The sequence below is a fragment of the Colobus angolensis genome, unplaced genomic scaffold (genome assembly GCF_000951035.1).
Source record: "Colobus angolensis palliatus isolate OR3802 unplaced genomic scaffold, Cang.pa_1.0 Scaffold87, whole genome shotgun sequence".
In the NCBI taxonomy this organism is placed as follows: Eukaryota; Metazoa; Chordata; class Mammalia; order Primates; family Cercopithecidae; genus Colobus; species Colobus angolensis.
The window spans coordinates 2,817,624-2,840,979 of record NW_012122598.1 but is presented as its reverse complement, the minus strand read 5'-3'; the positions used below and the strand labels follow the sequence as shown (position 1 = coordinate 2,840,979).

General features: G+C 40.6%; 1 protein-coding gene across 2 annotated transcripts in view; it reads right to left on the bottom strand.

Annotated features, from left to right (window-relative positions):
* Window positions 1–1,237: 1,237 nt before the first annotated feature.
* The window catches only part of LOC105503603 (keratin, type II cytoskeletal 6C), a 26,966-nt gene continuing 4,847 nt past the window's right edge, over window positions 1,238–23,356 (bottom strand). Inside the window, exons 1-9 of one of the 2 annotated variants that reach the window (XM_011930581.1) lie at window positions 5,922–6,594; window positions 4,781–4,995; window positions 4,387–4,447; window positions 4,132–4,227; window positions 3,843–4,007; window positions 3,218–3,343; window positions 2,387–2,607; window positions 2,128–2,162; window positions 1,238–2,013 (exon numbers count right to left, since the gene is read on the bottom strand). In XM_011930581.1, coding sequence (XP_011785971.1) covers window positions 1,778–2,013; window positions 2,128–2,162; window positions 2,387–2,607; window positions 3,218–3,343; window positions 3,843–4,007; window positions 4,132–4,227; window positions 4,387–4,447; window positions 4,781–4,995; window positions 5,922–6,461 — 1,695 coding nt within the window. In that variant the 5' untranslated portion in view covers window positions 6,462–6,594 and the 3' untranslated portion in view covers window positions 1,238–1,777. Of the gene's footprint in view, window positions 2,014–2,127; window positions 2,163–2,386; window positions 2,608–3,217; window positions 3,344–3,842; window positions 4,008–4,131; window positions 4,228–4,386; window positions 4,448–4,780; window positions 4,996–5,921; window positions 6,595–23,356 lie in introns of those variants that run through there. The other variant, XM_011930582.1, reaches the window with a different exon arrangement.

Genomic DNA, 23,356 nt, shown 5'->3' with positions numbered 1-23,356 from the left:
TTGTGCTCAGGCTCCATGTTGATCTGAGTGTCGTCTGTCAGCATGCACCATGTCATCTCATGGACCATGTCATCTCTGCCAGCAGCAACTCAACACAAATTCTCTAATCTTATAAAGAAATTTTATGAATTTATTTTATTGACTTTTTTCTGACAACTTCACTTTTTCTAAGAGTTGTTGACAGATAGTCAAAGTCACTGTTTTTAGGTGTACAATCATAAACATTCTAACCAGCCTTTCCCAAGATAAGTTATTTTTTTTCTTTTTCTTTTTCTTTTTTCAATGGAGTTCATGCTTTTTTGTCCAGGCTGGAGTGCAGTGGCATTATCTCGGCTCACTGCAATCTCCACCTCCCAGGCTCAAGTGATTCTTGTGCCTCAGACTCCTGAGTAGCTGGAATTACAGGTGCATACCACCATGCCCAGCTAAATTTTGTATTTTTAGTAGAGGCAGAGTTTCTCCTTGTTGACCAGGCTGGTCTCAAACTCCTGGCCTCAAGTGATTCACCTGCCTCCACCTCCCAAAGTGCTGGGATTAATAGGCGTGAGCCACCAGCTCCGGCCCCTAGATAAGTTCTTAAGTTCGGCCCGTGTGTCTTTGAGTTGTGTCAAAACCATTCCAACATACATGGCACTGCACTGCTTTAAATCCACACACTAAGATTTGAGGATGCCCCTTTACTGTATCTATTAGTTTGAATGATGAGTTTTAGAAGTTATATCAGAGCAAGCATTGGTGGCAAATGCTTAATAGTCTTAATAATCATAGAGTCAGAGCAAGGAGTTGCTTCTTACCAAGTGTTTCTGATCTACAGAGTCAGTGCAGTGTTTCCCTGGTGGTGGGGAGCCGGGGAGTGAGGGATCAGTGTGGGGCCAAGCCACCAAATGATGGGGCTGAAAAATAAAAAATATAAATAAATCTTAGTTATCGGATTATGCTGATCCAGATTCCAGGACTTAGCTTCCCTTTTTGTTCTGATGCTTTCTAAAAGACTCCATTTGTGGAAAAAGCCCTGAATGGTGAGGGCTGAGTAGTTGATGATTGTCCACCAGAGTGTGCGACAGAATCACATAATGCTGACTGATGGAATAGGCTGTGGAGGAGGAGCTCCCGACTCATCCTCCATGATGACTTGTCAGTGGGGAGAGGAGCAGTTCCCCAAAGATGAGAAACCATTTGTGTGGTGAGAATGTTTCTAAACCAGGATGTGGTCAGCAATACAATCTAACACAACATGTTCACATTCTCAATCTGCTTTATTCAACAGAACGGAAGAAGGCAAAGAGAGCAGAGAAAGCGGTGCAGGAATGCAGACTGCATCAGAGGGTACATCGCACGCCATTCAGGGACACTGCAAGAGAAGATCAGGACAACTGATTTGTCAGAGGGGAACTCCTAAGTGTAGCTATAATGGGCAGGACAGTTAGCAATTTAAGAGAGGACTCCTTGTCTGCATCTGGACTTAGACTGAGTTTCAGTTCTCATGGGGGTATGGGTCATTTTCTTCTCAGAATTATAGCAGACTCAGTTATCTGTAATAATATGGGAGCATAAAAAGGACACTTGCATGTCTGAGTGATAATAACTGTTGACCTGATGGTGAGCAACAGGAGCTCAGTGGAACAGGTACTGATGAGAAGAAAAGTGAGGGCATCTCAGCTCTGCCTGGGAGGGCAGGGGAGACTGGAGGCCAGGGGAGGACAAGCAACCTGAGGAGAGGGCTCCGCAGCCGGAGAGGGGCCTGAGGACTGTGGGACCGAGAGCTGGTGGCAGCACTTCAGTGCTTGTAGCTCTTCCTGCTGGAGGAGGAGGTGGTGGTGTACTTGATGGTGGAACTGCCGCCTCCAGCAGAGCTGAGGCCACCCCCAATGGCTCTGCCGCTGCTGGAACTGAAGCCACCTCCAACGCCAAGACCACTGCCATAGGAGTAGCTGCTTCCTCCACCCAGGCCTAAGCCACTGCTGACACCGCTGGCACCGCCATAGCCACTGGAGACGGTGGACTGCACCACAGCTGTGGTGGAGAGGGGGACAAGGACACAAGAAGCCACGGTGAGCTCATCCTGTCAGCCTGAGCCCAGTCAGAAGAGTGCAAGGGCAGGGGAGGAAGGCAAGCAAAGGTACTTACAGATGTTGACTTGTCCAACGCCTTCGCCATTCAGCCTGTGGGGAGAAACACAGGGAGGATGAGACCTCAGAGAGCCCTTCCTTCCCTGGACCAGTGTGGGCAGACTTGGTGTGTGGAAGAGTCCATGGGAAACAGCTCTTTTAGTTTTCTCTCAAGAAAAGCAATTATGGCCATGGGCAATGCACCCGAGAGTTGTGCTCAGTGCCGGGCACCTTGAAGATGGACTCAACTGCTGGAGGAAGCCGCGTCAGTTACCCACCTGCACTCCTCGCCTTCCAGCAGCTTGCGGTACGTGGCGATCTCCACGTCCAGGGCCAGCTTGACATTCATCAGCTCCTGGTACTCCTTCAGCAGTCGGGCCAGGTCCTGCTTGGCCTTCTGCAGGGCATCCTCCAGCCCTTCCAGCTTGTTCTTGGCATCCTTGAGTGCCATCTCCCCACGCTGCTCAGCATCAGCAATGGCGGCCTGCAGGCTGACACACTAGGAGGGGAAGGGAAGAGAAGGAACTTCTTGTCTGCTCCTCCAGAGGAGGCTGGCTCTTGTTTAGTGAACAAGGGTCCTGTAACCCAAAATTGACAGAGAATGAGCTCTGACTCTTCCTGTACAGTATTTTTCCATTTGGCAATATTTGTCTAGTCTGGGAGTTAAGTGACAAAGTCCTATGCCCCTTGTATTAAGCACCTGCGTGAGAATGTGCTCTGTTTCTGATGGGAGACAACACAATGGACCCAAAAACAAGGCATATGGAAGATGAAGGCCCAGATTTGTATTGAGTGCTGTTTTCAAAACTACAACAAGAAAAATTTTTTCTTGGATACCACATTAAAATATACAAAATTGTGACTATCTGTAGGTGAGGTGATGACTTTTTACCTGACTGCTGAGACCTGGCCTTGCTCATGCCTCAGAGGCTCATCCTCTTGGGTGGGATTCACTTCTCTATTGAGTTCTCAATGAAGGCAAGAACTATACATGTTCTTCACCCTAGTGTTGGTTTACTTTTCAGGAATTATCTCAAATAATAGCTAATGACTGCCTAATGGGTGTAGCAGAAAATGATGCTTCTCTACTTCATTGCCCCTCACCATACCTGCTTCTTGACGTGGTCGATCTCAGATCTCAGCCTCTGGATCATGCGGTTGATCTCAGCAATCTCCTGCTTGGTGTTGCGCAGGTCGTCCCCATGTCTGCCCGCTGTGACCTGCAGCTCCTCGTACTGCAGCCCAGAGGTGGAGAGAGAGACAGTGTCTACGGGTTCTTACCTGGCTAGCGATGACTTTCACTTATGTATCATGCATGTCATGAAGTGGACCTAATGGCTTCTCCCCAAGAAACTTGAGGAAAAGTTGATGTTATGTGGTACGTGGATAATAAACTCTGGAGTCACAGACCATCCTCCTTATGGCACCACTGCCTGCCTAGTTTCGTTAGGGAGTAGAAATTTTCTGTACCATTTTCTAAAAGTCAGCAATCAGGGTGAAGCTAAATGCAGATGACTATGTCATTGTCTATGGTAGCTTTCCTCCTGCATTGGGTTCTTTCTCCTCCTTGACTTGGGCAAAAGTTACGCAAATGTCTACTCTAACAGTGCAGACTGCACGTCCTGTGAGAGGACCCTGGCTTCCTGTAAGGGGATGTCTCCAATGAAGTCTGCAGTTCTCTGGTATTCAGGGCTGGACACAGGGATTCCTCAGAGGCTGCCCACTCCCTCTCACCTTGGTCTGGTACCAGGACTCAGCCTCAGCCCGGCTCCTCTGAGCAATTTCCTCGTATTGGGCCTTGACCTCAGCGATGATGCTGTCCAGGTCCAGGTTGCGGTTGTTGTCCATGGACAGCACCACAGATGTGTCTGAGATGTGGGTCTGCATCTGGGACAGCTCCTGCAGAACAGAAGGTCGTAAGATCAACTTCACTTCTGACATTTACAGAGATACCCAGCCCTATACATCTTCTCCCCTTTGCAGACCCCATCAGAGTAAAGAGAAGGACAGTGGAGATGCTTACTGCTTCATACAAGGCTCTCAGGAAGTTGATCTCATCTGTGAGAGTGTCTGCCTTGGCCTGCAGTTCAACCTTGTTCATGTAGGCAGCATCCACATCCTGGGGAAAGAGCCAACAACCTGGAGTTACCTGAGTGCACCTTTCCAATCTACCCATCTTCTAGTCCCCCTACTGATTCTCCTCTCCCAGGTGAGTGACGACACAGAGCCACTTCTGTCCTTCTAAAAGAATTTGAACCCCACGGCTTCATCTGCTTACCTTCTTCAGAGTCACAAATTCATTCTCTGCTGTTGTGCGTTTGTTGATTTCATCCTCATATCTGCAGGAAGAAAGGCATGGGATATATTTGAGCCAGTGGGTAGGATGAAACAGAAAAGCAGCCTGGGATCCAACATTTTCCCAAATGGAATATATTCTAATTGAGCTTTCCTGCCACAGAGTGCCTAAGGGATGATTTTTGCTTCTCTTAAATTTGTCACTTCTTTGATCTCCCTATCCTCCCATAACCGTTTGTGGTTCTTGCAGGTTTGCTCCTAGGGACTAATTTGTGCTTTCCATTTCCATGGACATGGGTTGTTAGGAATCCCACCCCCATCTGGCCCTGGTCACCCAATAGTCTTGAAGTGTGTGCTACAGGAAACTGAGTCCTCACTTGTTCTTGAGGTCCTCCACCAGGTCCTGCATGTTTCTCAGCTCTGAGTCCAGGCGGCCCCGTTCCCCGACGATACTGTCCAGTTGCCTCCTGAGGTTGTTGATGTACTGCTCGAACAATGGCTCCAGGTTCTGCCTCACGGTCTTGGTGCCCTGCTCCTGCAGCAGGGTCCACTTGGTGTCCAGAACCTTGTTCTGCTGCTCCAGGAACCGCACCTGGAGGGGAAGCAAGATGGTCATTTTCCAGGCAAAGGAAGGAAGAAAAAGTGTCTGATATCTGGTTTTCTGACAGGTCCAGGAGGTCCCCATGGTGCTGGGATACTACAGTGCATGTAGAGAGGCTCAGGCTGGGCTCTGCTCCCCCAACCCCTTCTCCTTTGCACCCCACCAATCTCACTAGAGAAGTTGTCCCACGGACCATTGAGGTGTGTGTTCTCACGCTGTAAGCTATTGATGGTATCAGTGAGTTTCAACATTTCTTCTTTTTCTCTTTCCAAGCACAGTCACAAATCTAGTTTAAAAATACTATTTACCTGACATATTGTGCAGTTTTTATTACTGATAGGACCTCAGTTAGGAGGGATATTAGATGTTGCCTTATGATTAGATTCCAGTCTACTTTCCCATTTGGTGTGGTGTCTCCTCTCAAATATTCTGATGTTAAGGTCATTCTCTATTTTTAAAATTAATTAGCATTTCTCCAGGTTTTATAGTTGTTTCTATATCCTTTTTTTTCTTAATCCAGCCAGATTATCTTTTCCTTTTTTTCTAAATGATTTCCTCTTATTCAGACCTCAGAGTGTAATTTACCAGCCCATATACTCCTGGCATTTGCTCTGTAATCTCTTAGACAATTTAGAGGGAGGAGTTAACCTACTCCACTCTCTTTTAGCCTCATCTGTGCTTCAGGGTTATGAAAAGTTGTGGCTCTCCCTAGGCAGGAGTGAGAACCAATCCAGAGATCCCATGTGGGAATGATGCCCATCCCTGCTGCCTACTGTGCACCGGAAGCCACCTGCACTCTCTGCAGAGCTGGGCTGAGTCCCCTTCTCCTTCCCTCCTAGGTCTCCCTGGCAGGAATGTGCTCCTCCTCTGGTCTGGGGACCCTGAAGTGCCCCGCGGAGGGCATGGCCCTGGCTCACCTTGTCGATGAAGGAGGCGAACTTGTTGTTGAGGGTCTTGATCTGCTCGCGCTCCTCGGCCCGCACCCGCTGGATGGCGGGGTCGATTTGCAGGTTGAGGGGAGTCAGGAGACTCTGGTTGACGGTGACCTCTTGGATTCCTCCAGGGGGACACACAGGGAAGCCAGGGCCCCCAAAGCCACCAGCAAGGCCGGCTCCACCACCCAGACCAAAGCCAATGCCGGCTCCACCACCGAAACCAAATCCACTCCCGGCGCCACCAAAGCCATAGCTGCCTCCGGCTCTGCTGCCATAGCCGCCACTGATGGCACAGCTGCCCCCTCCAATGGAGATCCTCTTGGAGCCCCCCAGGCCATACAGGCTGCGGCTGCCAAAGCCAGCTCCTCCACATGCGCCACCCAGGCCACCACTGCCCCTGGAGCGGGACACGGAGACGCTGCTGAAGCCAGAGCGGCTGACCCCAGGGAGCCTGGCTGAGCCGGCACTGAAGCCCCTGCGACTGCTGCTGTGGCTCCTGATGGTGGTGGATGTGCTGGCCATGGTTCCAGGAGATGAGAGGGCTGTGGAGAGCGTTAGAGGCTGGAAGCGAGAGGGAAGAGAAGCAGGACAAGGAATAGGCCTCCAGCAGCAGCTTATATATGGAGAGCATGGGCTGGGCCCGGTCCTGGAAGGTAAGCTTGCAGGTTGGGAAGGGCTGGGCTTTACAAAGAATGAGATCACACCGACATTATTACAAAAGTTATGAAATACCGAGATTGCATTTTTCGCTTCCTTTAGTCAGGGAAAATGTTCCTGCCTCCAGCTTTGACTGGAGATCTCAGCACAATAAGAACATTCTCAGTTCATGAAGCTGGAGTTAGTCACTGTCTCTAGCAAAGGTTCTGCATGCTAGGCTGTTTATCAACATGCCCCGAGTGTTCTCCTCTTCCCAGTCTGACTTTCTTCCAGCAGAGATATTGGAGATCACATGCACTGTATTGCAAATGGCTTAACAGAAATATTACCATTTCCCCATAATTGTCTCACCGTTTAGGTGCAGTTTTAAACAGGTAGAGAAGCAGAACACTGCAATGGGACTGTATATACCTGTCACCTGCTTCCATGATGATTAACTCATGGCCTGCCTAATTTCTTTCATACTTCAACCCAATTTCCTCTTCCATTCTAAATTGTTTGAAAGCAAATTCCAGAAGTCATATTATGTCTTCAACAAATAATTCAATATTAATATCTAAATAATAGGACCTTAAAAAAAACCAAAAAGCTTTTTTTAATGTTAACATTTACATGCTAATTAAAATGAACAAATGTCTATTTAGTCTTCAAGCATTCCTGTTTTTGATATCTATTTCTTATATTTTGGTGTCCCAATCAGGGTCGAAATAAGCTCTATAAATGTTGTATTTGAGTGATATATACTTTAAGTCACTGAAATTTAGAAATCTCCCTTCATTTATTTATTTTATTTGTTAAATAAAACAGGTCAACTGTTCGTTGTACTTTTTCATTCTTGGGGTTTTTCTAATTGCATACCCCTATTGTTTCCTTTAATATGCGACTCTAACCTTCATATTACATATTAAAATTAGAAGCTTATTAAGATTCTCTCTATGCTTAAACATTCTAGATGTAGATGTAGTAGATTGCCCATTTAAATTTTGAATAGTACTACTTGCACAATTATTTACATGTTGACAAATTGAATACATGATACACGTTTTAAAAATTTTTTTGTAAAACATGCTAAACAACAAAATAATATAGCTCAAGGCCATTCCCCAGTTACCCATTTCCTATCTGTGGAGGAAGTAATATTAGCAGCTCCTTGTGTATCCTTGTATCTTTACTTGGACATTTTTCCATGCTTTTCCTGGGCCTTGAGTGACATGTCTGTGCATATGTGTTTGTATGAGTGAGGAAGAGGTGGAGGGAGCTGGTATATATAGAGAGGGAGCCTGCATTGTAGAAAGGTATATAAATAAATACACGAATGTTTTGTGTGTATGTGTTTGAGTGTGTTTTATGTATATAAAATATTTCATGTGGTCATATATACAAAACATAAACATACTGTTTTTTCCAATTGTGATTGCATTGTGTCTGCTTTGTACCCCACGTCTGTTTTCTGATTCTCTTTTTAACAGGCTCTAATCTCTTTTTCATAGTGGTTTGCTTTTCCCAGTTATTCTGGGACATTTCCCCCAAATGTCCATTACTGTCTGTTCACCAATGTCTTTCTTCCTTATGCTGCTTTAAGTTTGGCCTTCATTTCTTTCTTTTCTTTTCTTTTCTTTTCTTTTTTTTACACAGAGTCTTGCTCTGTCACCCAGGCTAGAGTGCAATGGCATGATCTCGGCTAACTGCAACCTCCACCTCCCAGGTTCAAGCAATTCTCCTGCCTCAGCCTCCCGAGTAGCTGGGATTACAGGCACCCGACACCATGCCTGGCTAATTTTTGTATTTTTAGTAGAGACGGGGTTTCAGCATGTTGGCTGGGCTGATCTTGAACTCCTGACCTCATGATCCACCCCCATTGGTTTCCCAAAGTGCTGGGATTACAGGTGTGAGCCACCGCACCTGGCCAATTTGGCTTTCATTTCTAAGCATGGCTTTGATGTTTTCTTTACCTCTTTTCTGCGCTCTACAAACAAATATTTTATCTTTTAGTGTCTCACTATATTTTCTCTTCTTTTTCCCTCTTTTTTTTTTTTTTTTTTTTTGGCCTACTTTTTTCAATTTTGAATGCACAGATCTTTTGTGAGTCCTGGAATGGTTCCTTTCTGACTAGTGCTGATTTTTAATGAGATGAGCCCCCTCTGGACCTGTCATTTGTAGAAAGTATTCTGGGAGGAGGAGCCACGGCCATATCCAGGCTAACAGGAGCTCTGATTGTGACACAGGGCTGTGTGAATAGTTATTTTATTCTTTCATTCAGCCAAACCAATAAATATCACTGCAGAGTGGCCCACAATTCACAGCCTCTCTGTTTTCTTTGCCTCACAACAAAATGCTGCTAGTAGACCTTGTCTCTCTTCTTATTCAACTTTGCCTTTGTAGTTTCTTGAAACTTCATGACAAGCAGGATCCTGGCTCGTGCTCACACACCCAGTTGTGATAGTTGCAAATAACGGATTCTTGGATTTTCACATGAGGACATGCCCTTTACATTGATTTAGTTGAGGGAAATGAGTCAACTGTGCCTGGCATGTAGTAAAACCTCACAGTTAGGCTGTGTTTGGTTTTCCTTTGCAGTTACTGTGTTGTTTGATTTTGATCTGTTTATTTGTGAGTGTTCTTCACTGGCTTTTTCTGAGATTGGCAGCCGTGGCATCTGCTCTCTGAGTTTTCCTAACAACCTTGTTTGTATTTCTCTATTTATGTGGGGACATTCTATTATTATTATTATTATTATTATTATTATCATTTGGCTTAGGGATTTTAAGATCTTTTACTTCTGGTGTTTGAGGGTAGAGTCTGCCTTTATGTTTTTTGTTCTCTTTGTTGTTTTTAGGTAATTTCTGAGAAGAGGAAGTGCTTCCCTTTCTTCCACTAGATTAAGTTCAGAAGCCACTCATTTATATTTAAAATATCATATTATGTAAAATGTTAATCTAATAACCTAAGTTAGAAATATTATTATTTTCCTCTCTTGCACTTTGTTAATATAGATGTCTCATTGTTCTCTAGGGCCTCTGTCTTCCCTGGAGCTATTTTTGAGTAACTTGAACGCTTTCTATAAAACGTCATTTTTACTATCGCTAGAAATTTAACCTCAAACTATATTTGTGTTTTTCTCAGTGTAATAAGCCACTTCATTGCTATAACAAACTTTGTGTTATTGAAAATTTCCAACAGGTAAAGAGAACACTATATAAACCTCCATGAATGAATCACACAGATTAAACAGTTATCAACATTTTTCTCATTATTGTTCCATTTAACTCCCCTAGTCTTTTTATATCGAACTCCCCTACTTCTTTTCTTAAAGTGACTTAAAGGAAATCTAGACATCAAGTCATTTCACTTGTCAATATTTTTATATATATCTGAGTAATAGTGAATTTATAATCTAGTTGTGTAACAGTATTAAATCTATCCAATACCTCCTTCATATTCTTATTTCTCTGATTATCTCAAAAATTTCTCTTTGTGGCTGGCTTGCTCCAAGCAACATCCTAACTAGGTTCATATATTGCATTTGGCTGCCATGTCTTTTAAGGTTATTTATTCTGTAATGCTGTAATGAACCCTGTCTTTTTCTTTTATTTGCCACTGATTTGTGGAATTTTTGTTTGTTTGTTTCTATAGAATGTTCATATTCTGGATTTGACTCATTGCTTCCTGTTGGTATCACATAATGCCTTCTCTCCCCCAGTTTTTCCTGCGTGTTGGTAGTTGTAGTGAGACTTGATTAGGTTTGTTCCCATTGTGGCAGGCAAGACTATGCAATAGTTGGTGTTATGTACACCCTCTTGCACCATATCGTAAGATATGTAATACTAATTGCCTACTTTTTGTGATGTTAAGACTGATCAGGGGATTTCAGTGGTTTCAACCCAAACCCTCCATTATAAAGCACTGCACACAATATATTTTTCATCTGATATATTAATACTCATTGATTTCATCAATTTCCAGATTCACTACTTCATTAGAGGTTGCAAAATGTCATCTTTCTGCTTTTATCATGCCTTCTGCGTTTATTAATTGGGATTCCTCTACAAAGAAGAACTCTTCGTCATTTACCTTTCAGGTAACCTAACATTTAATTCCTACGAGAAACTTATAATAAGTATTTGACTCTCTTTATTTATCAGTTTTCAGATAATAGATTGGTTCTCTAGCAATCTTCAAAGGTAATCAAGAAAGTATTTTTGTTTTGATATAATTATAAATTCACAATTTCACAAAAAATATATTTGATATGTTTTAGTCCATTGCAGTCATTAATTCTTTTGGCACTTAAATGGTCCTATCTGAAGCAATGGAAACTCTTCAGATTGGCTTCTGTGTCCTTTGACAGGACCTCATTTGGTTTTGATAGGTTCCTGGTTTTCTAGAACCAGAGGTCTCAGGCTTACTTTGTACTCATCATGCAATGGACATGAAATCACTTATTTCTCCTTGTAGATCTAGTTGCTTTTATTGGGAAATGATATACATCAACTAGAATTTGGATGCTAGGAGCCCTTATTACTACTGAGTTGCATTTGTTGTGAAGTCTTTTCAATGGACAGAGCTAAGAAAAGGTAAAATATGTTTAAAAAGACAGCAAATCAGAAGCTTATACTGATATTTCAATTCAAATAGAAGATTATATTAGGTTGGTGCAAAAGTAATGGCAAAAACAGTAATTACTTTTGCACCAACCTAATAGAATAATGTATACCTGCATTTAAATTGTCTCACACTGAAAAGTTTGGCTCTAAATGACATTAACATATTGTTTGTTTGCTTTATCCTGCAACATACTTATAATAGTATCAAGATAACAATTTATATTCTTTTGGGTATATACCCAGTAATGGGAATGCTGGGTCAAATAGTACTTCTGTTTTTAGGTCTTTGAGGAATCCACACTGTCTTCCACAATGGTTGAACTAATTTACACTCCCACCAACAGTGCAAAACCATTCCTTTTTCTCTGCAACTGTTATTTTTTGACTTTTAAATTCTGACTGGAGTGTGATGGTATCTCATTATGGTTTTGAGCTGCATTTCTCTAATTATCAGTAACGTTAAGCTGTTTTTCATATGACTGTTAGTCACATGTATGTCTTCTTTTGAAAAGTGTTTGTTCATGTCCTTTGCCACTCTTTAATGGGGTTGTTTTATTCTTATAACTTTGTTTAAGTTCCTTATAGATGCTGGATATTAGACCTTTGTCAGACGCATAGTTTGCAAAATTTTTTCTCATTCTGTGGGTTATTCGTTCACTCTGTTGATAGTTTTCTTTGCTGTGCAGAAGCTCTTTAGTTTAATTAGACCCCATTTGCCAATTTTTGCTTTTGTTGCATTTGCTTTTGGTGTCTTTGTCATGAAATCTTTGCCTGTTCCTATGTCCATAATGGTGTTGCCTAGATTGTCTTCCAGGGTTTTTATAGTTTTGGGTTTTACATTTGTCTTTAATTCATCTTGAGTTGATTTTTGTATATTGTGTAAAGAAAGGGTCCAGTTTCAGCTTTCTACGTATGGCTAGCCAGTTTTCCCAGCACCACTTATAGAATAGGGAATCCTTTCCCCATTGCTTGCTTTTGTCAGGTTTGTCAAAGATTAGATGGTTGTATGTGTGTAGACTTATTTCTAGATTCTCTATTCTGTTCCATGTGTCTGTTTTTGTACCAGTACCATGTTTTGGTTACTGTAGTCCTGTAGTATAGTTTGAAATTGGGTAGTGTGATGCCTCCAGCTTTGCTCTTTTTGCTTAGGATTGTCTTGGCTATTCAGGCTCTTTTTTAGTTCCACATGAATTTTAATTATTTTTTTCTAGTGCTGTAAAGAATGTTGTTGGTAGTTTGATAGGAATCACATTGAATAGAATTCAGTGTGATTGAATCTGCTCAGATTGCTTTGGGCAGTATGGCCATTTTAATGATATTGATTCCTCCTATCCATGAGCATGGGATGTTCTTTCCATTTGTTTGTGTCATCTCTCATTTCTTTAAGCAGTGTTTTGTCATTCTCATTGTAGAGATCTTTCACCTCCCTGGTTAGCTGTATTCCCAGGTATTTTATTCTTTCTGTGGCAATTATGAATGGGATTGCTTTCCTGATTTGGCTCTCGGCTTGGCTGTTGTTGGTGTGCAGGAATGTTAATGATTTTTGTATGTTGATTTTGTATCCTGAAACTTTTCTGAAGTTGTGTATCAACTAAAGGAGCTTTTGGGCCAAGACTACGGGGTTTTCTAGATGTAGAATCATGTCATCTGCAAACAGGGATGGTTTGACTTTCTCTCTTCCTATTTGGATGCCTTTGTTTCTTTTCTTGCCTTATTGCCCTTGATAGGACTTCTAATACTCTGTTGAATAGGAGTGGTGAGAGAGGGAATCCTTGTCTTGCACAGCTTTTCAAAGAGAATGCTTTCAGCTTCTGCTCATTCAGTATGATGTTAGCTGTGGGTTTGCCATAGAAGGCTCTTTTTATTTTGAGGTATGTTCCTTCAATACCTAATTTATTGAAAATTTTTAGCATGAAGTGGTGTTTAATTTTATTGAAAGCCTTTTCTGCAGCAATTGAGATAATCATGTGGCTTTTGTCTTTAGTTCTGTTATTGTGATGAATCACATGTATTGATCTGTGTATGTTGAAACAAACTTGAATCCCAGGGAAAATACCTGCTTGATCATGGTGGACAAGTTTTTTGATGTGCTGCTAGATTTGCCAGTATTTTGTTGAGGATCTTTGTTTCAATGTTCATCACTGATATTGTCCTGAACTTTTCTTTTTTTGTGGTGTCTCTGCCAAGTTTTGGTATCAAGATGATGCTGGCCTCCTAGAATGAGTTAGGGAGGAGTCGCTTCTCAATTTTTTGGAATAGTTTCAGCAGGAATGGTACCAGCTCTTCTTTTACATCTGGTAGAATTCAGCTGCGAGTGTTCTCTTTTCTTTTTTATTAGTTTAGCTAGTGGTATATCTATTTCATTAATTAAAAAAAAATCAGTTCCTGGATTATTATTTTTTTTTTAGACAGAGTCTTACTCTGTCACCCAGCTGGAGTGCAGTGGCATGATCTTGGCTCACTGCTACCTCTGCCTCCCAGGTTCAAGCAATTCTCGTGCCTCAACCTCTCCAGTAGTTGGGATTACAGGCATGGGCCACTACACCCGGCTAATTTATTTATTTATTTTCATTTTTTAGTAGAGATGGGGATCGCATCTTGTTGGCTAGGCTGATCTCGAACTCCCAACTTTGGGTGATCTGCCCACCTTGGCCTCCCAAAGTGCTGGAATTACAAGTGTGAGCCACCACACCTGACTTTCATCTTTTGAATGGTTTTTCATATCTCAATCTCCTTCAGTTCAGCTCTGATTTTGGTTATTTCTTGTCTTCTGCTAGCTTTGGGATTTGTATGCTCTTGGTTCTGTAGTTCTTTCAGTTGTGATGTTAGGTTGTTAACTTGAGATCTTTCTAACTTTTTGATGTGTGCATTTAGTGCTATAAATTTCCTTCTTAATACCTCCTTTGCTGCATCCCAGAAATTTGGCATCTTTGTTCTGATTAGTTTCAAAGAACTTCTTGATTTTTGCCATAATTTTATTATTTACCCAAGTCATTCAGGAGCAGGTTATTCAAATTCCATGTAATTTGTCTGGTTTTGAGTGAATTTCTTAGTCTTGATTCCTAATTTGATTGTGCTGTGGTCCGTGAGACTGTTTATAGCTGGCTTGATTTTCAGATCAACTGTCAGAGTATCACAGTGCTTGTGTTCAGGAACCCTTATTTTACTTAAAATACTAACAATAACTTAATAATTAGTTATTGTTGGTTTCTCACAGTGCCTCATTTATAAATTAAGCTTTATTATAGGTATGTGTGTATAGGAGATAACCCAGTATATGAACGGTTTGATACTATCTGAGGTTTGAGGCACCCACTAGGGGTCTTAGAACTATCCACATGGATAAGGGGGGACTACTGCACCTCCTTTTCATACTCTGCTCTTTGGAAGGAAGTCATTAATCACAGCCCACACAAGTGGGGAACAGTTACACCCTACCTCATTCTGGGGGAGTACTTACGTAAATTGTTTGGTATTCTTCAATGTGACAGTTGTCGATCCTCTCTTACTGATTTACTCAGTCATTTATTTATAGCATTATAGGTTTATTTTGTACTTTGCACTATAATCCAATACATATATTTATTTATTTACTTCATTGCTCAACTTTTTCCAATGTGGCCATTGGCAGCACTTTTAATTGACACCTTGTGTTTTTTCATTTTTGTTTACTTCTTTGTTATTTAAAAAACTTCCTTACTTTCTGACATGACAAGATGCTCCAGGATCATCTTCTATGTCTCCTGCCCTAGTCCTAAAATCAGCCATTTCTCCAAGGACCACTTGTTCCTAGTCAGGGTTCTTCAGATAAACTGAACCAATAGGAGATAAATATATAAAGAGATTTATTTTAAGGAATTCACTCATATAACTATGGAGAATGGCAAATCCAAAAACTGCAGAGCTGATGTATCAGTTTGACTTTGATGGCTGGAAGCTGCTGTAGAACCAGAGGGAGCTATTGTCCCAGTCTGAAGGCCATGAGGTAGGAGAATTCTCTCCTACTAGAGGGAGTGTCAGTCAGACTTTTGTTCTATTCAGGCCTTCAGCTGATTGAATAGGGCCTACTCACAATAGGGAGGGCAATCTGCTTTACTCAGTCTATGGATTCAAATCTTAATCTCATCCAAAACATCCTCACAGAAATACTTAAAATGGTGTTGACCAGATATCTGGGCACCTGTAGCTCAGTTAAGCTGGCACATAAAATTAACCATCATGTTAACAGTGGGTAGCAGTGGGTAATAGCTTTAGCAACTAAGATCTAGGTACAAGATGTGCTCATTGCTACTGGGGTGTTATTACTTCAGGGCCCTGTTAGCTGACAATAAATATATTTCTATATATAATTATCTGTAACCTTTTGTATCTATTATCCAAGTCTCCAACTTGAATTCGTTACCACATGGATCATTCTAGCATCTTCCCTTGCTTATCTACAACCTCATATAACAACAGCAAAAACCATGGCTGCAACTATCTGCTATCCATTTACTTAATTGTTCTGTTCCTCAGTATATATTGTGATGGGACAGTATAACATGAATGGAACACATAACATCCATTGAAGTTGCCACATAAAATTAATCATCAGAACATATGCTGTGGAATAGAATTAAAATTAGAGGGAAGATGGTGGATAGGAGACAGGGTTGACTTGCAGCTCCCACTTTGATGAACAGAACATCATGTGGAGACTCACACTGTGAACTTTTGCTCCAGGAACCACTGCAGAAGCATACCAGGAAAACAGAAAGAAATCACAGATTTTTTGAAAAAAGCAGCAGGCCTCTGCAAATTCCACAAGACAGATGAAGAACTCTAATCACAAAAGACATAAACTCTTGAGAGCTTTATGACCCCAGCCATAGCCTGAGAAACCTGAATACTTATCCTGGCCAACTTAGGGCAAGCTTATATTCCCCTTCTACTATCGCAACTAGTGCTTTCTCAAAAGTGCCACCTCCTGGCTGGAGGCCAACGAACTCAGGACAGTACAGCAACTTAAGACAGAACAATCGTGCTCCAAAGAAGGAGAAAACAATAGCTCATTACACTGCCTGCAACATTCTGGTCTGTCCACGTGACAACTTCACTGCTAGCATAACCAGCATTCGAGAAAACCAGCACACTAAACATATCGACAACCAAAGACTCTCACAGAGTCTACTTCACTCCCCTGCCACCTCCACCAGTCATAAAGAGAAATGAAATAATGGCATTCATAGCAGCCTGGCTAAAGTTGGAGACCACTATCCTAAGTGAAGTAACTCAGGAATGGAAAACCAGACGTTGCATGTTCTCACTTATAAGCAGGAGCTAAGCTATGAGGACGCAAAGGCATACAAATGATATAATGAACTTTGGGAACTTGGGGAGAAGGGTAGAAGTGGGGTGAGGGATAAAAGACTACACACTGGGTACAGTGTACACTGCTTGGGTGATGAGCGCACCAGAATTTCAGAAATCACCACTAAAGAACCTTTCCATGCAACCAAACACCACCTGTTCCCCCAAAACTATTGAACTTGTTTTTTTTTAAAAAAAGTTGTGAAATAGAAAAATGTTTTTAAATTATTGTGGAATGTTTTTGTGGGAATTCCCAGATATCTGGTAAAACATCATTCAGGGTATGTCTGTGAGTATGTTTCTGGATGAGATTAATATTTGAATATATATGCTGAGTAAAGCAAATTGCCCTACTTATGTGAGTGGGCCTCATTAAATTAGTTAAAGGGAAGAATAGAACAAACAGGTTAGTAAGAGAGAATTCTTTTTGCCTAATAGCATTTGAGCTAGGTTTTTTCTGCCTTTAGACTCGAACTAGAACACTTGCTTTCTTGGGTCTCCTGCTTGTCCACTGCAGATCTTGAGACTTGTCAGCCACCTGAATCACATCAACCAATTCTTTATAATCTCTCTCTCTCTCTCTCTCTCTCTCTCTCTAAATAGATAGATAGGTAAGTAGATCGATAGATGCAGATAGATAGATAGATAGATAGAGAGATAGAGATATACATATATATGTGTGTGTGTGTATATATATATATCTTAGAGTTTCCATTACTCTGGAGAACACTGACTAAAACACAGGCCTAGTGGTTTCAGAATTGTTAGTCATCCCACCATGGGAAGCAACCTTATCAACTCAAGTACAATACTGACATACAGTTCTTACAAGTTTCTTTGCCTTTAGTCTCATAGACTCCACTCACTTCCAGAGTTCCTAATGTCAGCCTTTTTTCTCCCCATCCACTTCAGGGAGATGATTTCATACATTTGTAATATAGTTAGATCCTTTTGCCACATTGTACATTCCGTTCTAGGATCTCTCAATCTCATAAATCATTTTCTAAAAATTTCAAACATTAAGGTTTACTCTGCAGTATAAAATTCTATGAGTTTTCCCTAATAAAAATCCCACAGTATAAAATTCTATGAGTTTTCCCTAATAAAAATCCCACAGTATAAAATTCTATGAGTTTCCCCCGTAAAATCCCAGCAAATTACTTTGTGGATATCAACAAACTGATTCTAATTTTTATGGTGAGGCGAAAGACCCAGAATAGCTAACACAATACTGAAGGAGAAGGAAGTCAGAGGACTACAAGCATCCTACTTTAAGACTTACTATGAAACTACAGTAACAAAGACACTGTGGTATTGGTGAAAGAATAGACAAATAGATTAAGGAACAAAATAGAGAGCCCAGAATTTGATCTACATAAATATAATCAACTGATCTTTGTCAAAGAAGCAAAGGCAATACAAAGACAGCCTTGTCAACAATTAGTGCTGGAATAACTGGATATCTACATGTAGAAAAACAAATTTGGATACGGGGCATATACTCACCACAAAAATTAACTTAGAATGGATCATAACTCTAAATGCAAAATGCAAAACTGTAAAGCTCCTAAAAGATAACATAGGAGAAAGCTTAGATAACCTTAGGTATGACAATGACATTTTAGATACAATACCAAAGTCAGGAACCATGAAAGAGATAATTGATAAAATGGACTTCATTAAAATTATTAATAAAACTTCAGCTCTGCAAAACACACTACCAAGAGAATGAGAATTCAAGTTACAGACTGGAAGAAAATATTGGTAAAAGACATATTCGATAAAGGACGGTTATCCAAACTGTACAAAGAACTCTTAAAATTAATAATAAGTAATACATTGATTATAAAATGGGCCAAAGTCTTTAACAGACCCATCACCAATGCAGATATACAAATGGTAAATGAGCATAGGTCATCAGAGCAAAGCAAATTAGCACAATGAGATATCACTACATGCCTATTAGAATAGCTAAATCCAGAACACTGACCATACCAAATGCTGGCAAGGATGTGGAGCAACAGGAACTCTCATTCATTGCAATGCAAAATGGTATGGCTACTTTGGAAGAGTGTCTGGCAGTTTCTTACAAAACTAAACATACTCTTACCACACAATTCAGCAACTGCATGCTTTAGTGTTTAGCCAAATGAGTTAAAAACTTATGCCCATCAAAAAGCCTGCACACAGATATTTATAGTAGCTTTATTCCTAATTTCCCAAACTAGGAAGCAACCAACATATCTTTCAGTAGGTGAATGGTAAGTCAACTGTGGCCCATCAAGACAATGAAATATTATTCAATACTAAAATGAAATGAGCTACCAAGCCATGAAAACACATGGAGGAAACTTAAATGCATATTACTAGGTGAAAGAAGCCAACCTGAAAAGGCTGCATACTGTGTGATTCCAACTATATGACATGCTGGAAAAGGAAAAAAGCTATGAAGACAGTGAAAAGATCATTGGCTGCCAAGATTTAGTTGGGAAAGATAAATAGGTGGAGCACAGAAGAATTTTTAGGGCAGTGAAATGAATTTGTGTGATACTATAGTGGTAGATACATGTTATCCATTTTTCATAACCATAGAATGTACAACAGCAAGAGTTAACCCTACTGTAAGCTTGGACTTTGGTTAATAATGACACGTCAACGTAGATTTGATTGTAACAAATGTACCACTCTGGTGGGGGCTGTTGATAGTGAGTGAGGCTATGAATTTGTGTGGGCAGTGGGTATATGGTAAGCTTTTGTACCTCTGGGCAATTTTACTGTGAACATAAAACTGCTCTAAAAAATAAAGACAATATAACACTTATTGGTGTTATGTAGAAGAGAGGAACTTATGGAAGTTTAGAGTAGAATGATGGTTATGAGAGACTGGGGGAGGGGGTGGGGATAGGATAGAATGGGAATTGCTGGTCAAAGAGCACAATTTCAGTTAGATGAGAGGAATAAGTTTTGAGATCTATTGTGCAGCAGGGTGACAATCATCAATAATAATATATTGCATATTTCAAAATAGCTAAGAAAGTAAATTTCAAATGTCTCACCACAGAAAATGATAAAGCAATGTGATAGATATATTAAGTAACTTGATTTAATCATTTCATATTTTGTACATACATAAAAACATCATATTGTACCTCATAAATTTATGCAATTTTGTTTTTGTCAACTTAAAATGATATTAATTTTTAAAATCCCCCCAAAATTCTATGGATTTTGACAAATGCATAATGTGACCTCACCACTACACTTGTTTCACTTATCACCTTGCAAAGATCCTTTGCCTTTTCATATAAACTTTATCCAGTTTATTGATATTTGCACCATAGTTTGCTGGGATTTTAATTGGGATTTTGTTGAATCTATGTATCAATTTAGAGATAATTGACAGCTTAATAATTCTGAGTCTTCCAATCTACCAATCTGGATTGTCTCTTCATTTATTTATATCTTTGATATATTTCATCATTATTTAGTAGTTTTCCTCTTACGGAGTCTCTTTATATTTTGTTAGATTTATGCCTAAGCATTTAATCTTTTGGTGTTATTGTGAATGATATTGATTTTTAATTTCAAATTTCAGTTCCTCATTGCTGGTATATAAGAAAGTACTTACTTTTGTCTAGTAATCTCGTGGCCTGCAACTTTGCTGTCTTTGCTTATTGCTGCCAGGAAAGTACTGGTAGATTCTTTGAAATTTTCTACATTGACTAAATGTCATATGAGAATAAAGAGAGTTTTTTTTAAATTTCTAATATATATTACTTTTATTGCTACAGTTAAACTTCCAGTACAATGCGAGTAACAGTGGAGAGAGGGGACATGTCTGCCTTGCTCTCGAACTATGCGAAAACGGCCTAGTCTCTCACTATTGAATATGATGTTAACTATGGGATTTTTTATTTTTCTTATGTTCTTCACCAAGTTGAGGAAGTTGCCCTCCATTCTTGTTTGCTGACAGGCTTGTTTTCTTTGAAACATGAATCGGTGTTGGGTTATATAATCAACTTTTTCTGCATCAATTGATATAGTTATATGATTTTTCTTTTTAAGTCCTCTGATATGGTAGATTTTATTGATGGCTTTTGAATATTACACTAGCCTCGCATATATATGGTAAATCCTGGTTAGTTATGGTGTATAACTTTTAAGTACTTGGTAGGATTAAATTTGGTAATATTTTGTTGAGCAATTTTGCATCTATGTTTATGAAAGGTATTGGTCTATAGTTTTCTTTTCTCAAAATGTCTTTATCTAGTTTTGGTGTTAGAGTAATACCGACCTCTGTAGAATGAGTTATAAACTGTTCTCTCTGCATCTGTTTCCCAGAAGACATTGTAGATAATCGGCATCCTTTCATTTTTAAATGTTAATAGAATTAACCAATAAAAATATCTGGGCCCGGTACTTTCTTTTAGAGAGGCTATAAATTATTGATTCAATTTATTTAATAGGTATGTGACTATTCCAATCTATTTCTCCCTGTGTGAATTTTGGTAACCTGTGTCTTTCAAGGATTTGGTGCATTTCATCGAAGTTTCAAGTTTGTTCATTTGTAGTTTTCCTTTATTATGCTTTGCATGACCATATACTATAAGATTTTTATTTTTTATATGGATACACATATATGCACATTGTTTTTAACCTCCTTTTGGTATATTTCTACATCCTAGATAATTTATCTTGTCAGTTATTTTCCTTTTCGTTATACCTCATGAGTATATAACTGTATGTGTGGTCAGTGGGCTTGGGTCAGTTATGACATGTGTGCTGTTGGGGAGGTCTGGAGGGCAATGAGGAGACATCAATGTCGGAAGCTGCCCATGTTGCTGAGGAAAAGCCTAAGGTTGAACACAGTGGGAATCTGACACAGCAGGATCCTGAAACACCTTCTGTGAATTTGCCAACCAAATAAAATGTCTCTAGTGATGGGGGAGCCAGAATGTTAGGGGGATAATTGTCACTCCTGAGGAAAACAGGAACTGAGGTGGCCCAAAGGCAACACTAGCTGACCATCCGCTCGTATCCTGAGACTTTCCTTAGCCATTCAGAGATGCCAGTCCAGTTCACAGACAGGCCATTTCACTCCTAAGGGAGGAATATAACTGTCTCTTCTGATAAACAGACTCAGTTTCATGGAATCTCTGTGAGAGGCTTAGAGTACGAAAGGGAGGGAATTTCCATTCTTGTTTTGCTTTCCCATTTCAAGGAATAAGCATGTGAGTTTTGTGCCTGGCTGTTTGGATTTTTATTTTTTATTTTTCAATTTATTTTTCGAGACAGAGTCTTGCTCTGTTGCCTAGGCTGGAGTACAGCAGCGTGATCTCAGCTCACTGCAACCTCCCTCCTGCTCCCGGGTTCAAGTGATTCTCCTGCCTCAGCCTTCCAAGTAGCTGGGATTGGCGCCCACCACCATGCTCAACTAATTTATATATTTTTAGTAGAGATGGGATTTTACCATGTTGGCTAGGCTGATCTCAAACTCCTGACCTCAGGTGATCCATCCACCTCAGCTTCCCAAAGTGTGGGGATTACAGGTGTGAGCCACCGCCCCCAGCTGCTTGGATTTTAATTGTATCAGCTTTAATGTCCCATTTCCCAGTTGTGAAGATTACTGTGGTGCATATCCATGTGTGTATAGCTTTCCGCATTTGCACGTTCTCCTCGGGATACATTTCCAGAGGTGTAATTTCAGTTCTAAGTAGGCACATATTGATTGCTGTTGATACACCTTGTCAAATAATTTTCTTAGTCATGGGGCAATTCTAAGTATAAATAAAGTATCTTATTTTCTTCTCAAATGACTTTTATTCTATTTGGCCAAAAATGTTTCTCCACCTGGGCATTTAGGCCAAGCGCCCGTGTATAAGGAGGAGTAGTCTCAGAGACCAAGTCAGAGGGACTGGGCTGCCAGTTCCTACATACAGCAAAACAAGAGTGAACAATCATGGTGGACCAAATGACTCCCACTCCACTTGCCAAACATTTAGGAGGAATTTGATCTGAGAAGAGACCTGAATATCAGGATGCCATAGTGCTGTTAATTGAACCTCTCTAAAGGAGAAGGTTTAAGCACATGGGGATATGGATTATCAGTTAAAAATAAAAAGGCATTTGTCAACTGAAAAACCTGAAGAAATATTGGTACCATGCATTACTTTAAAACCTGCTTTATTTAGAAATTACAAAGAGCGAAGAGCAGAGAATTCATTACAGGGAGACAGACTGTACACATCATACGACTAGTCACTTGCGCTTCCATGGATACTGCAGGGGCGTTCACAATACTTGCGCTTCCATGGATACTGCAGGGGCGTTCACAATACTTGCGCTTCCATGGATACTGCAGGGGGGTTCACAATACTTGCGCTTCCATGGATACTGCAGGGGGCGTTCACAATACTTGCGCTTCCATGGATACTGCAGGGGCGTTCACAATACTTTTAAGGTAGGGAGTTTGGGGGCCAATGGAAAATAAGTGGAAGTTGTTCTGATATAAGCCCCAGGCAGTTTTCAGTAATGAAAAGGAGCAGAGATCATTTTCTTATCATGCTCAGCCTCAGAGATACAATTTTGGAGGCAAGAAATTAATAATTTAATAACAGAGTGAAGCTCCAGTGGTGATTACATCATGATGCAAAATCAGAGGTTGATCTGATGGTGAGCAATGGGTGCTCAGATGGGGCTGGTATAGACAGACGAAGTGAGGGCACTAAGCATCCATCCCCAGCTCTACCTGGGAGGGCAGGGGAGACTGGAGGCCAGGAGAGGACAGGCAGCCTGAGGAGAGGGCTC